This window comes from Parasteatoda tepidariorum, chromosome 9 (assembly GCF_043381705.1).
Source record: "Parasteatoda tepidariorum isolate YZ-2023 chromosome 9, CAS_Ptep_4.0, whole genome shotgun sequence".
Classification (NCBI taxonomy): domain Eukaryota; kingdom Metazoa; phylum Arthropoda; class Arachnida; order Araneae; family Theridiidae; genus Parasteatoda; species Parasteatoda tepidariorum.
The window spans coordinates 45,281,677-45,302,077 of NC_092212.1; the positions used below are offsets into that span (position 1 = coordinate 45,281,677).

Here is a 20,401-nt window from a genome sequence, read left to right on the forward strand (position 1 = left end):
AGTTTTTATTTATATATTTTAACAAAATGATTATATAAAAGAATGTTATAAATTACTCCTCACATGCAAGCTGACCATCTCTGCTACAGATTACTGAAATGATAGACCACCTGTCAACAGGGGTGTAGCTCAGTGGTAGAACATTCGTTTTGCATGTGAAAGCCCTGGGGTTCGATCCCCCACACTTCCACTTTTTTTAATATCAATTTTATTCTCTCCTCTATTCTCCCTTTTTTCTCACCGTTTTAATAAATATTCCATTTCTGATAATTTTTAAAAAGCTTTTATTTATATATTTTAACAAAATGGTTATATAAAAGAATGTCATAAATTACTCCGCACAAGCAAGCTGACCATCTCTGCTACAGATTACTGAAATGATAGACCATCTGTCAACGGGGGTGTAGCTCAGAGGTAGAGCGTTCGCTTTGCATGTGAAAGGCCTGGGGTTCGATCCCCCACACCTCCACTTTTTTTAATATCAGTTTTATTCTCTCCCCTATTCTCCCTTTTTTCTCACCGTTTTAATAAATATTCCATTTCTGATAATTTTTAAAAAGATTTTATTTATATATTTTAACAAAATGGTTATGTAAAAGAATGTTATAAATTACTCCACGCAAGCAAGCTGACCATCTCTGCTACATATTACTGAAATGATAGACCACCTGTCAACGGGGGTGTAGCTCAGTGGTAGAGCGTTCGCTTTGCATGTGAAAGGCCTGGGGTTCGATCCCCCACACCTCCACTTTTTTTAATATCAATTTTATTCTCTCCTCTATTCTCCCTTTTTTCTCACCGTTTTAATAAATATATTATTTCTGATAATTTTTAAAAGCTTTTATTTATATATTTTAACAAAATGGTTACATAAAAGAATGTTATAAATTACTCCACGCAAGCAAGCTGACAATCTCTGCTACAGATTACTGAAATGATAGAACACATGTCAGCGGGGGTGTAGCTCAGTGGTAGAGCGTTCGCTTTGCATGTGAAAGGCCTGGGGTTCGATCCCCCACACCTCCACTTTTTTTAATATCAATTTTATTCTCTGCTCTATTCTCCCTTTTTTCTCACCGTTTAATTAAAAAAAGTGGAGGTGTGGGGGATCAAACCCCAGGCCTTTCACATGCAAAGCGAACGCTCTACCACTGAGCTACACCCCCGTTGACATGTGATCTATCATTTCAGTATTTTGTAGCAGAGATGGTCAGCTTGTAGGTGAGGAGTAGTTTATAAAAATCTTTTATGAAACCATTTTGTTGAGATATATAAATAAAAGCTTTTTAAAAATTATCAAAAATGGAATATTTACTAAAACGGTGATAAAAAATGGAGAATAGNATTAAAAAAAAGTGGAGGTGCGGGGGATCGAACCCCAGGCCTTTCACATGCAAAGCGAACGCTCTACCACTGAGCTACACCCCCGTTGACATGTGTTCTATCATTTCAGTAATTTGTAGCCGAGATGGTCAGCTTGTAGGTGAGGAGTAAATTATAAAAATCTTTTATGAAACCATTTTGTTGAATTATATAAATAAAAGCTTTTTAAAAATTATCAAAAATGGAATATTTACTAAAACGGTGATAAAAAATGGAGAATAGTGGATAGAATGAAATTGATGTAAAAAAAAGTGGAGGTGTGGGGGATCGAACCCCAGGCCTTTCACATGCAAAGCGAACGCTCTACCACTGAGCTACACCCCCGTTGACATGTGTTCTATCATTTCAGTAATTTGCAGCAGATATGGTCAGCTTGTAGGTGAGGAGTAGTTTATAAAAATCTTTTATGAAACCATTTTGTTGAAATATATAAATAAAAGCATTTTAAAAATTATCAAAAATGGAATATTTACTAAAACGGTGATAAAAAATGGAGAATAGTGGATAGAATGAAATTGATATAAAAAAAATTGGAGGTGTGGGGGATCGAACCCCAGGCCTTTCACATGCAAAGCGAACGCTCTACCACTGAGCTACACCCCCGTTGACATGTGTTCTATCATTTCAGTAATTTGCAGCAGAGATGGTCAGCTTGTAGGTGAGGAGTATTTTATAAAAATCTTTTATGAAACTATTTTGTTGAAATATATAAATAAAAGCTTTTTAAAAATTATCAAAAATGGAATATTTACTAAAACGGTGATAAAAAGTGGAAAATAGTGGATAGAATGAAATTGATATTAAAAAAAGTGGTGGTGTGGGGTATCGAACCCCAGGCCTTTCACATGCAAAGCGAACGCTCTACCACTGAGCTACACCCCCGTTGACATGTGTTCTATCATTTCAGTAATTTGTAGCAGAGATGGTCAGCTTGTAGGTGAGGAATAGTTTATAAAAATCTTTTAAGAAACCATTTTGTTGAAATATATAAAAAAAAGCTTTTTAAAAATTATCAAAAATGGAATATTTACTAAAACGGTGATAAAAAAGGGAGAATAGTGGATAGAATGAAATTGATAAAAGCGAACGCTCTACCACTGAGCTACACTCCCGTTGACATGTGTTCTATCATTTCAGTAATCTGTAGCAGAGATGGTCAGCTTGCATGTGTGGAGTAATTTTTAACATTTTTTTACGTAAGCATTTCGTTGAAATATATAAATAAAAGCTTCTTTAAAAATTATCAAAAATGGAATATTTATTAAGACGGTGAGAAAAAGGGAGTATAGCGGAGAGAATAAAATTGCTATTAAAAAAAGTGGAGGTGTGGGGGATCGAACCCCAGGCCTTTCACATGCAAAGCGAACGCTCTACCACTGAGCTACAGCTACACCCCCGTTGTTATGTATTCTATCATTTCAAAAATCTGTAGCAGTGATGGTCAGCTTGTATATGTGGCTGTATGTACTATTTATTTTTTTGATTTAAAAAAGAAAAGTGTTATCTGTTGGAAAATATCGCCTCGCTCTGTAAGCTGTCGTAAGCACATATAAATTTCGTCTACTATTAATATCTTTCTCACTAATATTTTAATAAAAAGTCACGATGGTAGGAGGCTCGAGATTTGTTTTTGTTTGCAATGCTTATTTCATACAATCGGAGAATAAATGGAGAAATAAATCTAAATTATCTGCATTAATTAACAATTATTCTACAATATGTTTCATATTGGTATAAGTTTCTTATCAAGTTTATACCAGTAATGATTAAATTTTGAACAATAAAGTACTTTCTTTTGTTTTGAACTAAAATCATAATTTGTTTAAACTTTATCTTGCAAAAATTTTAGAAATTTAAATGCATCCTGTCCTTTATATCCATTATTTTTTGTTATGAAAACAGTCTCTTCTTGAAATCTCTTCGCTATGTTCATAAAAAGCAGGTGGTATTCTCCTTATGAATTAATCATATTTTCGTTATACATTTTATTTAGTTAATGTTACAGAGTGCCTTGTTTGACGTGGGGGTGTAGTTCAATTGTAGAGCGTTCGCTTCGCGTGTGAAGGACCTGCGTTCAATCCTCCAAATCTCCATCAATTTTTTTTTTAAATGCATTTTAAAAAATTTAAATTTTATGAAATTTTTTGTTCTTGGAAAACAAAGTACAATTAAAAGCGAATAGAAAGAAATATCTTTTTGTGTAATTTCTACATTTATCTGGGTTCTCATCTCACCTTTTTCTTTAATCTTCCTTATTTATATTTGATTATCTTATAAATTTGTTGCTTCCACTATCGGACAATCTTCATTTTTTCCTTTTGCAACTTGTTTTTATTTTTCTTAGACATCTCTTTGTTTTTACCCAATTTATCCTTCGTTTGGACATTGAACTAAGTTGTTCGTCTTAAAACTTAAAGTATATCTGTTTATGAGGTTTTATTTGCGGTTTTTCATATTTTGTAACTTTAATCATAGAAGTTATAAGTAAGTGCAACTACAGCGTATTTCCTTTAGTCAAGGAATTAAACAATAAGTTATTCTAACACGTGGCTGCAAATGACGACTATAGCAGTCCGATTTTTTTGGCGATATGTAGGCAATAGACTACTAGAGCCGTCGTCAGAATATCTACCGTCTTAAGCAGAAATCTCTTTTAAAGGATCTGTTAATTATCATTTCTTTTCAAAATTATATACGGATTCCTCAATATCATATTCGTGAGGGAAATAAAAAATTAATTAGCTCAAAAATCCTTGAAAATCATCTAATTTCGAATAAAGATAAATTTTCGTGACCGATATACATCATAAAGATGAAACATAATAGAGCGTACACATCAAGATAATTTTTGTCCTCAGAATGAAAACACTAATTGGCTAACTCAAGAGAGAAACTTTCTGCCTTTCGTTTCTCCTTGTTATTTCAATGGAGGAAACTCAATGTGGAAATTTGAAAGTAAAAAATTTTAAAATATGGTTGTTTACTGTGCTGCATTTGGTAGTACAGAAAAATGTGCTAAAAGAGGACCTTACACATTCTATACGTCAGTTAATTTATCACTTTTTGTAAATACATTCTTTTTTTACGTAAATGAACTATTAAAATATTCTTCTTTCCTTAAAACATCATACTAATCTTGATTATTCCATTTCATTCATTCTAAAATCAAAATTTATACTTTTGGAAGCATTTTAAAAGTAAATATAAACTAATAATAACATTACTTAACCTTAAAGTAATGATTATATAGAATAATCTATAATTGATACATTATTTTTTTTTTAGTGCTAAAATGTAGTTGGTGAAAATTATGCTCGTTGTATATTATTTTTACTTTCTATATCACTTTAGTAAGTTGGAATACTTCAAGATGTTAAATTTCAGCTGCTTGCTTTAAAGTTTTTTTTTAATAAAATAGCTTTGCTCAGATAAAAGAGAAAATTATAAAGGATTTTTACAAACACTTAATCATAAGTTTCCTAATGAAATTGTCATATCTTTTTAAATTGATATCGTCACTGCTCCTTTTTAATTGCTAAAGTAGGCGACAAAAATTGAGAAAACTAGCAGGGGTAATAACGCTGAGAAATATAATCATCGCATGTGTAAAGTTTAAATAAAATCAAAATGTTTTAAAAAAAGAATTTTTTTTAACGTGATTTACTTCTATCTTATTTCCAAGCTATATTTTTTTCGACTGACTGACCAGTCAAAAATCTTTTCTTTTCAGCAATTTCAAAATATTCTAAATACTTGTAATCAGTGATTTTACAACATGCAAATACTATCGTAAAATCTATATTAGATTAAAGTTTAAAAGAAATTTTTATGTACTTCAATATTCATATATCAATAGAAAATCATTTAACAGAGCAGTTAGAAAATAACTTCAGACAATTTTATAAACTACCGAATTGATTTGAGAAACTTTTATCATAACATACATTTTTAACGCTAAATTCATTCAAAATTAAAACTTTCCAAAATTTTATAAAAACTGATAAATTTTTGCTCAGTTTATTCACAATATAATATAGGTTGAAAAGTGCTCCAATATTTTAGCGTAAGTTTATAGTAAATTCCACGAATTAGTATGCGAAAAGCTTGGGGTTCGATCTCCCACACCTCCATTTTTTTTAAAACATTAAATTTATTCATGCCACTTTTCTCTCCGTTTTAATAAATATTCCGTTAGTGACAATATTTAAAAGCTTCTACTAAAAAATTTCAATCAAGTTGCGTAAAGAAAAATGTATAAATTAGTCTACACATGCAAGCTGACCATCTCTGCTACATATTACAGAAATGATAGAACACATGTCAACGGGGGTATAGCTCAGTGGTAGAGCGTTCGCTTTGCATGTGAAAGGCCTGGGGTTCGATCCCCCACACCTCCACTTTTTTTATTAGCAATTTTATTCTCTCCGCTATACTCCCTTTTTCTCACCGTTTTAAAAAATATTCCATTTTTGATAAATTTTAAAAAGCTTTTGTTTATATATTTCAACAAAATGGTTATATAAAAGAATGTTGTAAATTACTCCACACATGCAAGCTGAGAATCTGTGCTATAGATTACTGAAATGATAGAACACATGTCAACGGGGGTGTAGCTCAGTGGTAGAGCGTTCGCTTTGCATGTGAAAGCCCTGGGGTTCGAACCCCCACACCTCCACTTTTTTTAATAGCAATTTTATTCTCTCCGCTATACTCCCTTTTTCTCACCGTTTTAATAAATATTCCATTTTTGATAATTTTTAAAAAGCTTTTGTTTATATATTTCTACAAAATTGTTATATAAAAGAATGTTATAAATTACTCCACACATGCAAGCTGAGAATCTGTGCTACAGATTACTGAAATGATAGAACACATGTCGACGGGGGTGTAGCTCAGTGGTAGAGCGTTCGCTTTGCATGTGAAAGGCCTGGCGTTCGATCCCCCACACCTCCACTTTTTTTTAATGGCAATTTTATTCTCTCCGCTATACTCCCTTTTTCTCTACGTTTTAATAAATATTCCATTTTTGATAATTTTTAAAAAGCTTTTGTTTATATATTTCAACAAAATGGTTATATAAAAGAATGTTATAAATTACTCCACACATGCAAGCTGAGAATCTGTGTTACAGATTACTGAAATGATAGAACACATGTCAACGGGGGTGTAGCTCAGTAGTAGAGCGCTCATTTTTCATGTGAAAGACCTGGGGTTCGATCCTCCACTTTTATTAATATAAATTTTATTGTCTCCAATTTTTTCTCTTCTTTTCATCGTTTTAGTAAATATTCTATTTTTATCTGTTTTTAGAGCTTCTATACTTCATGTATTTAAACGTAATGCTCATGTAAAAAAAATGTTTAAATTACTCCACACATTCAAGCTGATCTTCTCTGCTACAGATTTTTAAAATATTATAAAGCATTCCAAACTGGGTGTAGCTCAGTGGTCGAACGTTCGCTTCGCATGTGGAAGGCTTGGGGTTCGATCTTCCACTCCTCCACTTTTTATAATATCAATTTTATTCTATCCATTTTTTTCTTTTTTTCTCTCCATTTTAATAAATATTCCATTTGTAAATATATTTAAAAGCTGCTACAGTATTTTCTTCAATAAAATTCTTAAATAAAGAAAGTCGTATAAATTAGTCCACACATACAGATCGTCCAACTTTGCTTCAGATTACTGAAATATTGGAACACATGCCGAAGGGAATTTATCTCAACGGTAAAGCGTTTATTGCTTCGCACGTAAAAGGCCCTCGCTGTGACCCTCCCTTTCCCCAACCTTTTTAATATCTTTTTTATTCTCCTTTTCCCTTAAATTTAACTATTAATATCTTTCTAATATTTTAATAAAATTCTTATGTTAAACAATGATACTACTATATTATAGATAATTTTCTCCCAGAGACATTAGCCTCTCCCTATCAGCTTCACTGAATGTTTAACAAAATTATATATTTCAACTCCATATATGACCTTAATAATAATGACCATTTTTGCAAAGCAGCGAATCTAATGATTTTATTCAAATATCACCGAATTCATGAAGTGTTGAACCATGCAGCTGATCTACAATGTATTAAAAATTTAAATTACAATTTTTAATAATAAAAAAATTCATTTTTAATATTATATGAAGGCAATTTTTTTAGTTTAAGGGAACGTATGAAAGGTTAAGGTTTTTTCAAATTCAGTGAAGTTTTAAATCTCTGAACATTTTATGGAAATTGATTTATTCAGTAAAATAATAAATGTGTCTGCTTTTAAATATTTCTTCTCTAAATAAGCTAACTTTAGTAAAAAGCTCAGCACTGCTGGATTTTTCTATAATCCATGAATATATCAGTTTTTTTTCTGTATGTTGATTTGCTATTTCTTTGGAAGCTTGCCAAAAAGCTTAACATTTGTTTCATTTAACTAAAGACAAGACACTTTGGCAATTGACCAGAAAAGAATATTTTGATCCTGCTACCGGAAAAGAAGTGGTAATTTAACTTAAAGTTGTGATAGTTTGCCTGAAAACTATAAATTAGGTTTAAAAAAATTGGAATTATTATGCTTTAAAAACTTTTGTTTAAGTATCTGACCACTTTTCTAAATATTTATACTATTTGCCATAAAACCGTTGCTTTGAAGAAAACTTAAAATATAATGAAAGAATTGGTATTTATGTAAGGCAAAAATAACAGTTATAAACAAAATCAATAATTTATTTTTCATTATTTATTATTTATTCATCATTTATTATAAATGACTGTTTTCTTAACTTCTAAGCTAATATGTCATTTTCCTGGCATTTAAAATTTGGGATTTTCGATTTTATTATTTTTTTAAGCAAATGTCTATAAACTACCCTCCTGTCTGTAAGATATTAATAAATGTAACTAAANTCCCCTCGGACGGTATTGTTTTTTTAAGGTTACAGAAAAAGTCATGTTATTATTCCATTAAGCTTTGTGAATCATAATAATAATTATAAATGAGTTTGATCCCAACTACACATAAATAATTACAACAAATATATTAAAGCATAACAGTCTTTATGATAGCGAATTACAAAATACAAATATATTTTTGAGTAAGTTTGTTTTTCGGTAATTGTTTTGCTAACAAGTGGAAAATCCTTGCTCTAAAAGAGTGAAAGTTGTCAGGTGTGCATATAAAATATATTTGTAGGAATATCTTCTAGGGTCCTCTGCTCTTATTTAGAGTCTTGCTAATTTTAACAAATTAATAAGTTTAAATTAACAAATTAACTATACACTAATGTAACTCACACAAATGTCAAAATTGCACAGCGAGCAACTAATTTGCATGGTTCAATTTGGAAACAAAGTTTTTTTAGAAATATTTAGGAGAGTATGGCGTTTTCGAAAACCTTCAAATTTTACAGATGATGATCTTAAATTATTAGGAAGATGATCTGATGATGGTAATCTTAAATTATTATTCACAAATTAATTAGTTATGGGCGTTTCATTTGGCATTACGGACTTAACACTCTATGTTTTTAAATTATGGATTAATAAGATTTTATTTTTATTTTACAAGAAGAAAACCGTAAATAAATAAAAGATTATGAAAGGAAAATGGCTTATAATTGTAAATAGAATGTCTTAATGATTTCATGAATATATTTGATTAGAAAGAATGATTAAGATATATGTTAGACTACCAAGAAATAGATTTGATTAACAAAGAATTTTACTTACATATTTTTAAATGAAACGAGTTTTTTAAGGGGTCTATCAAGTAAGAAGTGATAACACTAAGATTTAAATAAAAAATTCGTTTTTTGATTATTATTCGTTTATGATCATTTTGATCAACTATTTGCCAATTTCACCAGCTGCTGCGCTGGACAAGTAACCAGTTTCCTTATTTATGCTACAAGTTTTTGAAATCTCGCCAAACTAGGTTTCCGGAAGATATTTTGAAGAGGTTATTTTGAACGTCCGATCACGCCACCAAAATTCTTAAACTTGATTGGTTATTTGATATGTATACCTACGCGAAAGTTGGACTTCGTTAGAAAAGAAGTAAAAGGGTTTATTTTTTCGCCATTTATGCTTCTGATCTCTTGCTGTTAGAATCATCGTTATTATTTCATTTTATGAAGATGAGCCACTAGAGTAACGGTAAGTTATCTTTTATTCTATTAAAAATATTTTATTAAATTTGTAATAATTAATTTTTTTTAATAATCAAGAAGTAACGTTGATCCCAGTAATAATTGCCAATTTGGCGAGATTTTAAAACTTCGCCAAGAGGTGCGCAATTCTAGGATTTTACCGTTAGTCTGATACCGGATATTTTCGTTAGGTTTGGTTTAATTTGCTTTGTTGAAGTTTTTATTTTTTTAAAAAAACAATTGCCCTTTTAGTTTTTTTTTATCAGCATAAAAGCTTCAAGCAATTTAGATTAGTTTCGCCATGTAAAATAATCCAAAAATTGTTCACAAAAAGTTAATACAGTATTGTTCCCATTATTCTGATCTACCTGTGTATACGGTAAATTAATTTTTACGAATACATTATTTAAAATTATAATTATTGAGCAACTAAAAATTACCTCCACCGCAAGAAACAGAACAAGCTCCAAAAATTCCTTCCTGCCAATGAAACGTTGGACGCTGACACTGTGACCCATCACCACCACAAACTCCACATTCGTCAACTTTCAATGTTGATCCTACTTGCAGATCACAGCCAATCGGCTGTAGAATAAAATGACAAAATGTCAGTAGTATTTCTTTAAAAAAATTCTAACAGCATCACAAATGAAAAATATTTGAGCAAAAATCAAACAGGGCTGCCAACTCTATACACTTTCTGGGAAGATTCATCCTTGTGGTAGCTAAGTTAACGTTTTAATGAAAGATTCATTGTGTTTTACCTCAACACTATAGAAGATGATTTAAAACTTCATATAAAACGTCGCTTTATTCCAGTTCTCTAGTGGTGAAGGCTTTTGAAATGTTGGCAAAGCTATAAAAAATTCTGAAAGTTTTAGTTGTTCATTGTCTACCACTCAACAAAATATTTTGCAAAAAGTAAGCATATCAAGAATAATTAGAGCTAAGAGCGATTTATTTTTATAAATCGGGCAAACTAGTCAATGTTTCGCTACTCGATGTTTTTTGTTTTGTTGAAATTTTCAGGATATGTTCCTTATGTAAAATTATTAGGTAGTACTTGTTTTTTTTTTATTTTACCAAATTTTTTTCCCTCGAGGCTTAGAAGGATGAATCAAAATTACAGATCCTCTGGAGTTTTAAAAAAAAAACACATGTATTCACATGCGGTAATACTTTTGGTAAAATACACGGTACTGACCATTATTTTGTGTTTCACACCAATCGTTTCCACATTAACTGTTTAGGCCTAAATACTTTCAGTGAACCTTTGCATCGAATGACAAAGGTCATTCAAAAATTCTCTACATAAGGCTATTTTTTAGACTTTAACTTTCAAAATGTACCTGTGCCAACAGTATATATTTATGTAATTACATGCTAAGGAATAGTACACAAAAAAATCAATATATGCCTGGTGTACAGAGCGCAAAAAAAAAAACGGACAACTGAGTAACTTTTGAACTAATGATCGAAACTTCACATTCTAGGGCTTCAATAGTTTTAAAGGAGTGATCTTAAATAAGCTAATTAATTGGTGTAGGCGATATTTTAAGTTAGAAATCAGACGCAGAAACATACTTTCTCTGAATAGACATACCTTTGTTTCCACGGAATCAGATTTCTGAACCCCAAATATTAAGCTGCAATCTGGAAAATATGGTCCATACAGTATGGCCAGGAAAGCTCTCCAAAGTTTGGACCCCTCAATGTTAATTTTACTTTTTACGTATTTCGTTACATCTCGAGAACTTTTAAATAGAATTGTAAAAGTTTTGCACACAATTATAAAATTCGTTTATCCAAAGATAATTCCATGAAGTAAAAAAATTATATTAAATATTTATTATTTTTTATTTATTAATGGTTGAAACAATTTTGAGTTGTAATGTATACAATATTTTGCATAATTTTGAAGAATATAATTTATTATGGATAAATACAAAACTTGAGGATAATCGGTCGAATAGTTCTTGAGAAATCAAATTTCAAAAAAGTCAGATATTTAAAATAGCCTTAAAGTAGAGAGAAACTGAAATGCTGTTCAACTTTCAAAATCAATCACTAACTTCGCCTATATTAGACAAGTGTAAAAATTACTGGAGAAGAAGCCTTAAATATAATAACTTAAACTGAATACACTTTTTCATTGACAATATAAAAGGGGATATTTCCCTATTTATAGTAGGGATATTTCACTACTGCTCAAAACCAGTTTTTTGATCATAGAAAAATTTAAATAGTGGTCACAAAATTATTTTGTTGATCATTCTGTTTTTGGAAGAAATATAATCCATTTATTTTACCATAAATATGATTAAGATGATATGTACTCAATACTTCAATATCTCGCATTAAATTTACAAACTCAATACTGAATACATATTTTCTGAATCAATTAAACTAGTGATAATAGGGAAAGATTTTCCTATCTCAAAAACTAAAATGTGTGCCATTAGATATTACTTTCTTTCCAACCTAAGGTTATTTACAATAAATATAGTTTTCAAAATTTACAATGAATATTATAATAAACAAGAAAATAAATAAGAAGACAAATAATTTCTTGTTTGAAAATGATTTTCAAAATCAATTTTTTATCTAAGGTGAATTAAAAAAGTTGACCTTTGTTCAAAAGTTTTATGTCCCCTAATAAAAAATTATATAACATATACTAGTTGTCTTCAAGTTTAATATAACTGAAACTAGAAAACGAAATAAAGTTGAAACTTACGAAAGATACACAAAAGACTTGCGAAATTGAAAAAACTAATCAAGTCTTGAAATAAGAAAATACGTTTTATTAAAAAGGTTAAGAAAAATAAAGTTTCTGCTCTTAAATATTATAGTAGCAGACTCATACTTCTTCTTCGAAAAAATAAATAAATAAATAAATAGGTTATGAAATTTTCGTGTCTTTTTTAGTTAGTTTCACTAATTTTAAAACTAAGTAAATTTTGTATTCTTTTAATGACGCAAGTTTCCAATGCAAAGCAAATTCATTATTCAGATGATTTGTTACATAATTACAAAATTGAATTAATATTTTTCTGTTCCCTAAACACTAAATAAACTAAATGGAGATTTGCTTAAAAGCAACCATACTCACGTGTTTAATTAAAAAAAGAGATCAAATAAAAGAAACTAATTAATTTAAAACATGCTATTATCACATTATAGAAAAAGTTATGTGTACCTAAGTTTTAAGAATTCTAACAACATGCAGAAAAAATATTTTTAGAGATGTGTCTTTTGCAGAAAAGATGACAGAGTCACTGTCGAATTTTGACTGTAGTAATAATGAACAAAAAGGAAGAAAAAAACAAACAAAGAAACCCCAATGTTGCGCGCGATTTTAAATTATTTTACAAAATTATTACTTTACTAGCAAGAAACTATATCCTTAATATTTGTTAGAATAGCGATTTAAAAAAGGTTTTTTTGGTCCACTCATATTCAATATATTAGTGAAGTGATTAAAGTGTAAGTAAAGTTTAAAGTTTCAGGCAAGAAAAACGAGAATACATTATTTCTTTTATTTTGTATTTTAGGTTGAAATTAATAACGAATCATATAAATGTATCTATAATTGTGAAATCTTGATTATGTTAAATCGTTAAAGCAATTTGTCTCCTGGTTGTCGTGCTGAAATATTTCAATAGCTTGGACTCAGCGTAGATATTTTATTTCTTGGATTGCTTGAAATTTTATTTTAATATTTCCTATGATAAAAACTTTATGTTATTTTGCTTAGATAAATTTTATTGTATGTTTTTGACTATAGCAACTGCATGCTCTTAAAAATGGCGATTTAAATGAATAATTTTGAGATCCTGATTATGTTATATTGCTGAGAAATTCGTCATATGTTCTTATACCGAAATATTTCTTTAGTGTGAACTCGTCGTAGATAGTTCATTTCTTGAATTATTATTTTAGCTTTATTTTAACATTTTATGTGATAACAACTTTTGGTTTTAAAATTTGTTTTCTTGATTAAGTAAATTTTATTGTGTAATTTTGATTATTATAACATCATTCCCTCGAACTTATGAAATTTCTGTTAGTTTCGAAATTTATTTTTCTTAGTAGATGCAAAGTTAAGACGTTAATATAACATTCCTGCAGTAGCCCTGTGTCGGTCAGGAGCTCATGGAGGGTGAGACTCCACTATATAGTGACAAATGGCGTGTCTGTGGCTGTGCGCTGAGAAATCAACTGATCAACTGAATTCCTAAATTTGACTAGAAATTAAAGGTATGAAATTTTTGAATAACCTCATAAAACATTTGTCATAACGTCTTAAATTTTTCCAGACTGTGACCATCCTGTTTAGATAATTTAAAAGTACCCGCTGAAACGATTTATGTTGTTGTTGTTTCGAGTAACACTTGGACAAGCCAAGATCGCCAGTCATGGGCCTTGTGAATTAAGTCAAGAAGGTGCACCTTTCGTTTGACAAGGGAGTACCGTTTGGGTGAAAGTATGAAGTAGTTCTGAACTTTTTGGATAGATGGCAGCACTACTCATTCAAGTGTCGATTTCCACACTTTAGACATATATCTGAAAGGGAATTAAATTTTCTACACATCCCTTGTATTGCTCAGCGACCGACCACAGGACTTACGATTCCACAGATTTTACGAGCGCATACACTCGATGGGTCTTAGCGATTTTTCAGGATTGTGTCCCGACCCATCCGGACCGATACTGTAACCACTTGGCTGTATTCTAAAAAAAAATTAATTAATATTTTTGCTTTAAATTCTTCAAAAAAAAATTACATATTTTAAGAAAAAAGAATTTGCATAACTTTTATTTACCTGACATTGACCATCCACGCACATGTCAAGGGCACCTTCTCTACATCGTGTGCCATCCAGAACCTTCTGAGACTGTTTGGCCACGAAGTTGAAACCTTCAGCTTGNTTGCGGCACCATTGTATGATTTTGACTATAGCAATTCCGAGTTGCTATAGTGCTTTCTTGAATTACTTGTAATTTTATTTTAATATTTCCTAGGATAAAAACCTTATGTTTTAATAATTTTTTTGCTTAGATAAATTTTATTGAATGATTTTGACTATTGCAACTGCATGCTCTTAAAAATGGCGATTCAAATGAATAATTTTGAAATCTTGATTACGTCATATTGCTGAGAGATTCGTCCTATGTTTTTATAACAAAATATTTCTATAATGTGGACTCGGCGTAGATAGTTCATTTCTTGAATTATTATTTTAGTTCTGTTTTAACATTTTATGTAATAACAACTTTCTGTTTCAAAATTTGTTTTTGATTAAGTAAATTTTATTGTATAATTTTGACTATTAAAACATCATGCCCTCGAACTTACGAAATTTCTGTTAATTTCATAATTTATTTTTCTTAGTAAATGCAAAGCTAAGACATTAATATAACATTCCTGCAGCAACCTTGTGTAGGACAGGGGCTCATGGAGGTTGAGGCTCCACTATATCGCGACCAACGGCGTGACTGCGGCTGTGCGCTGAGAAATCAACTGATCAACTGAATTCCCAAATTTGACTAGAAATTAAAGGCTATGAAATTTTTCGATAACCTCATAAAATATTTGTCATAACGTTTTAAATTTTTCCAGACTGTGGCCAACCTGTTTAGATAATTTAAAAGTGGATATTTAAAAGTACCCGCTGAAACGATTTATGTAGTTGTTGTCTCGAATAACACTTGTACAAGCCAAAATCGCCAGTCATAGGCCTTGTGAATTAAGTCAGGAAGGAGCACCTTTCGTTTGACAAGAGAGTACCGTTTGGGTGAAAGTATGAAGTAGTTCTGAACTTTTTGGATAGATGGCAGCACTACTCATTCAAGTGTCTATTTCCACACTTTAGACATAGATCTGAAAGGGAATTAAATTTTTTCCAGATCCCTTGTATTGCTCAGCGACCGACCACAGGACTTACGATTCCACAGATTTTACGAGCGCATACACTCGATGGGTCTTAGCGATTTTTCAGGATTGTGTCCCGACCCATCCGGACCGATACTGTAACCACTTGGCTGTATTCTAAAAAAAAATTAATTAATATTTTTGCTTTAAATTCTTCAAAAAAAAATTACATATTTTAAGAAAAAAGAATTTGCATAACTTTTATTTACCTGACATTGACCATCCACGCACATGTCAAGGGCACCTTCTCTACATCGTGTGCCATCCAGAACCTTCTGAGACTGTTTGGCCACGAAGTTGAAACCTTCAGCTTGGCACGTAAGAGCACATGGATCTTCAGGATCATAGAACGGCAACCAGGTGTACTTCCGTTCTCTGTATGGTTTGTTATTATAAGCTGAACACTGCGTGGCGCGGAAATCTGTTGGCTCTGGGCATGGCTGCGCAAAAAAAGGTATCTCTCATTAAAAAATGAAATATAAAACAAGTACAATGGTAAGATATTTCTGTTAAAAACAAGTTTGAACCTAATTTATCTTTTTAAAAAAATTAACAATTATAGTGTTAAAAATATATTTATATGGTAAGAAAGGAAGTTGTAGGTAAGAAAGTAATAGTAAGAAGCAAGTAGGTACGAAAGTATTTGTCTGCAATATTAATTATTTTCTCATTTTTTTTTGGTAAACAAAGGGTCATTTTGAAAACATTTAATTTTTCTAGTTAGCATGTTTATTGTTAGCATTCCATACAAACTCTATGCAAACAAGTCTTCTTTTAGCAGCAAATGTTTTGGAAACTTCACAAGGTAAAGCTGTTGGCGCAATTGAAGAGATCACGCTTGAAGATTTAAGAAATGGTGACCTTTATGCCCAAAGTTCGGATCGATCAAAATTAGAGTAGAAAGTTTAATGGTGATGTCCCTTTTTAATACCACTATAATTTAAAAAAGGAATCTTATATAAATATTGCAATCTACTATACTGATTTCAAATTTGCTGTTGTTAAAATCAAACAAAAGTTATTAGCTTCCAATGCTCTTTTTGATCGATCAAAACTTTGCATGATTAAAAATGGTACTTTTTCCAAAAGATCCCTTGAAATCCCATGATATTTAAAATTGTGTGCCAACCGGTTCCCCTTGTGAAATCTGCAATAACATCTGTTGATAAAGGACGCGCTGTAAGTTTTTTACGTAGAGTAACTACGGAAGTGTTTCCATTATTTTGATTAAATCCTGTGTAAATCAGTTGCACGTTTAGCAAGTCTTTATATAAAAAACGGTTATCAACACGGATTATTTTTATGCAATTAGCTTTCCAAGATATTTATGCATTCCTAAATAAATTTTTCTAAAATCCACTTAATTGTTCACTTTTTTCCTTGTTTCTTAATCATTTTGCAGTTTGAAAATTAACAAAATCATTTAAAAGAATGTGCTGAAGTTACCTGCATGTTACATATCATTCTTCTGATTGGTTCCCCAGATGCACATCTTCCTCTGCACTTCCTTATACTGATAGAGATTCCACCATCACAGCTTCTGGAACAATCCATCCATGGAGACCAGGAGGTCCAAGCTCCACTTTTGTTTTCTTGGTCGTAGCTTTCATTCTCACTACTATCATTAGAGCTGGATGACTGTCAAAAACCAATTAATTACATTTATATGTGTCTTATTTATTTTACCCATTTTGTTTGAAATTTTGATTAAGGATTAACAAGAATAAAGTTATTTTATATGGCTCCTTTAACTATTTTATATGGTGAATATTGAGGGAAACGAGTGCGTGGACTCCTTGGCTAAGGAAGGCAGAGGTGCTGACCAACCTTGCACCACCATCACGCTTGCAGACGCTGTTGCAAGACACAGACTTCTGACCCATTCCTTCAGGAAACCCCTCATTACTAACTTTGATTGTTCCAGAATCTTAACATCAGCAATTACAAGACTAAGAACAAACCACTTTAAGGGGATGAAAATTCTTCCGGACAAAATATGAACTTATATTCCGTGCAAGAATGCACCGATATCCAACTTACCCCGGATCACATTCTCGAGTGCCCAGCCCTTACCCTATATGTTTCACAACTGGGTATGGTGCCACTGGCTTCAGAACTTCGTGAGATTCTCTACAGCAGGGGTGTCAAACTCACGGGCCGTGTGCGGCCCGAGATGAACATTTTTGTGGCCCAGTCAATATATCCGACGCAAAGTAAAAATAAATTAGAAATGTGAATTAGAAAGGAAACTAGCATATGAAAATATAATATACTTTATTTATAAACTATACGGATCATTTTAAATTGTACGCGCGAAAATGTAAAATTCTAATTGGCTTGCGGCACCTGCCATTCCAGGGATACTGCATCGTATCAAAAATACGCAGAAAAAATTTCAAATCTTAGAACGGAATTTGAAACAAGGTTCAAAGATTTTAACTCCTCGGAAAACAAATTTTGTTTGTTTTCGTCGAATTTCTCAATAAATATAGACTCAGTACCCAGTAGTATGCAAATGGAAGTGATTGAGATTCAGTGCGACTCAAATCTGATGCCTGAATTTGATGAGTGGTTATGCCTGAATTTTACAAATATTTACCGGCATGGTTTGAAAATACTCGAAAATTCGCATATGAAATTATTTCCATGTTTGGAAGTACTTATCAGTGAAAGCAATTATTATATTAACATCGATTTTTTTTTGCGGCCGAGCTAAAGTTAAGCATTGTTTATTTGGACCAAGTTAGTTTTTGAATTTGACACCCCTGCTCTACAGTAATGATGTATTGGAGCTTGCGGATGCAGTTTTGAAGGCACACGAGGCCATTTAATTGTCCATGGACACGATAAAAAAATAAAAAAAATATGGCTCCTTTAAAACTTATTTACACTGAAACTAGACGAAATTGTTTGTAAAGTTTTTAAATGTGCTTACGTCTAATATAATACACAAATATTATACACAAATATTATAAAATTAAGATTACTAAAACTTTGAACGTTTTGGCCATATTTGTTTCTGTTTTCATTTGATTCTTCGAATCCTTTTTTCACAAGTAATGAATCTATGGTATAAAATATAGTCAAACCAGTAGAACTTTATCACTGCTTTATGTTTTAAATGCAGAATGAAATTTCAGCTGAATTATAATACTTGTTCCATTCGTTTTGCCTTTCAAATACTAGTGTCATAGACATAAAACTTTACTATTTTCGTAGCAAAAATATGATATTGACTAAAATAGAAATTGTTTGTGACGTATCATGTACCGTCGATAACATTTAAAGTCAATGCAGGTTACCTCTAAGATTGACCAACCTCCATTAAACGACCATTTTACTGTGGAACAGAGAGTGGTCGCTCTCTAGAGGTTTCATTCTTTAAGGTTATGGATTTGAAATTTGAGCTCATTGTGATCTTATCCATTACTTAATTTGATGGGCATGGGGCAGTACAGTGATAAGCCTAATTTTTTTGAAGTTTGTACAATTATTTTCCTTATCATTGTTTCAAGGTAAGTACATTACAAGTTTTCAGAATTTTCACATAGCACAATAAATAACAACATAATCTTTATTTTCAAATTGTTGTTTTTTTGGGTTTTTTTAAACAAAAACTTTCTTAAAAATCATTTTTTAAACAACTTGAAAATGTGGCCTACCCTCATATCGTGCCAAACTCTTCAAAATAAAATGAAATTATTTATTTGAAAATCGGTAGTAATCGGTTTATATGATGTTAGCATGCTATGTTTGGAAAAAATTTCTCCCGTCTGGTATAAATCCTTATCCATTTCTTCTATTGGAATGAAATAATTTTCAATTATTTTAGAAGATCATATTTTACAAAGTAATTAAATGTGTGTTACTTAAAAATATTTTTTCTTTCCTATAAAATATTTTACTAGCCAATATTTTAAAAATATCTTCTATTATATCAGCTTCTGCATTAAGAGGCACATTTTATTTTTTACAATATGTACCTCATCATCTTCTCGGGGCTTTTCTTCTAATTTTAACAATGATTCTTCCAAAAAAGGGAAAACATCTAAGGCTCGAAGGTATGGTAGCCACAACAGAACCTAGAGGAGAAAAGCAATATTAATATAAACAGCCTAAAAAATAAGTATGTGTATGACCACCTACAAAATTATTTATTAATGAAAATATTTCATGTGTGATATTAATTTTGTCGTAATTCCATCATTCACAGTTGAAAATATTCAATAATTACTCTCCCATAATTTTTTTAAGATTTGTTCAATAAGAAAGTGGACATAAAGAAAGTGCCCAGTCAAAAATCGCTTGAGAAAATTTAGTATTAAAGAAAATGAACTTCCTTACTAACAGACTTCACAACTCAATTTGACAAAGCTACCTGCATAGCTGCCGAATCTCCTGATTTTTGCGGAAGATTTTCTCTTTTACATAGTAACAAAACATAACATTTTTCATCTTTGCTTAAAAAATGGTTCATAAGGCTTTTGACGTACCACTACGTATAATATGTATAAATAATTTAATTAAATGTAAGAAAGGTTTTATCATTATCTTTTAAAAATATTAAGTTTTTGCATAGTTAAACGAATTGTTATGCTGCCATCACTACAAAGTATCTTAACCAAAAAGTGTAAAAAATGGCAGCTATGTACCTAATAGGATACTTTTCTGAAATTCAAGTACTTCATTTCAATTTTCCAAACTGTTTAACCCTTTGATTGCTTTTGGCACATACAATGGTGCATATGTGCGCTTATGAGTGCATATGTGCCCATCCTTGTAAGCCATCGGGCGCAACTATGGGCGCAAATGTGTGCTCAGAGAAGACTTTGGCTGTTTATGCCTGTCTAAAGTGTGTGTTCGGAATTAGTTTTTCTCGTTCAAGTTCAAGACTAGCATAAATTTCATACCATAGCAAGGAGCCGTGGTGGCTCAGGAGATAGAGCG

At 31.1% G+C, this 20,401-nt stretch overlaps 1 protein-coding gene and 12 non-coding genes across 13 annotated transcripts in view; 6 read left to right on the forward strand and 7 right to left on the reverse strand.

The window, feature by feature from the left end:
• Positions 1–20,401, reverse strand: part of LOC107449716 (protein madd-4) — a 121,265-nt gene that overhangs the window by 81,650 nt on the left and 19,214 nt on the right. The window contains exons 2-5 of the mRNA XM_071185804.1: positions 19,438–19,536; positions 16,901–17,092; positions 15,664–15,894; positions 9,960–10,104 (exon numbers count right to left, since the gene is read on the reverse strand). Of these exons, the coding sequence (XP_071041905.1) occupies positions 9,960–10,104; positions 15,664–15,894; positions 16,901–17,092; positions 19,438–19,536 (667 nt within the window). The remainder of the gene's footprint in view (positions 1–9,959; positions 10,105–15,663; positions 15,895–16,900; positions 17,093–19,437; positions 19,537–20,401) is intronic.
• TRNAA-UGC (transfer RNA alanine (anticodon UGC)) lies at positions 398–469 on the forward strand. The gene has a single exon. It is a non-coding gene; the product is annotated as a tRNA-Ala (tRNA).
• TRNAA-UGC (transfer RNA alanine (anticodon UGC)) lies at positions 677–748 on the forward strand. The gene has a single exon. It is a non-coding gene; the product is annotated as a tRNA-Ala (tRNA).
• Positions 955–1,026, forward strand: TRNAA-UGC (transfer RNA alanine (anticodon UGC)). The gene has a single exon. It is a non-coding gene; the product is annotated as a tRNA-Ala (tRNA).
• On the reverse strand, positions 1,095–1,166 carry TRNAA-UGC (transfer RNA alanine (anticodon UGC)). The gene has a single exon. It is a non-coding gene; the product is annotated as a tRNA-Ala (tRNA).
• On the reverse strand, positions 1,357–1,428 carry TRNAA-UGC (transfer RNA alanine (anticodon UGC)). The gene has a single exon. It is a non-coding gene; the product is annotated as a tRNA-Ala (tRNA).
• TRNAA-UGC (transfer RNA alanine (anticodon UGC)) lies at positions 1,636–1,707 on the reverse strand. Its single transcript has one exon. It is a non-coding gene; the product is annotated as a tRNA-Ala (tRNA).
• TRNAA-UGC (transfer RNA alanine (anticodon UGC)) lies at positions 1,915–1,986 on the reverse strand. Its single transcript has one exon. It is a non-coding gene; the product is annotated as a tRNA-Ala (tRNA).
• Positions 2,194–2,265, reverse strand: TRNAA-UGC (transfer RNA alanine (anticodon UGC)). The gene has a single exon. It is a non-coding gene; the product is annotated as a tRNA-Ala (tRNA).
• TRNAA-UGC (transfer RNA alanine (anticodon UGC)) lies at positions 2,703–2,780 on the reverse strand. Its single transcript has one exon. It is a non-coding gene; the product is annotated as a tRNA-Ala (tRNA).
• Positions 5,709–5,780, forward strand: TRNAA-UGC (transfer RNA alanine (anticodon UGC)). The gene has a single exon. It is a non-coding gene; the product is annotated as a tRNA-Ala (tRNA).
• On the forward strand, positions 5,987–6,058 carry TRNAA-UGC (transfer RNA alanine (anticodon UGC)). The gene has a single exon. It is a non-coding gene; the product is annotated as a tRNA-Ala (tRNA).
• TRNAA-UGC (transfer RNA alanine (anticodon UGC)) lies at positions 6,265–6,336 on the forward strand. Its single transcript has one exon. It is a non-coding gene; the product is annotated as a tRNA-Ala (tRNA).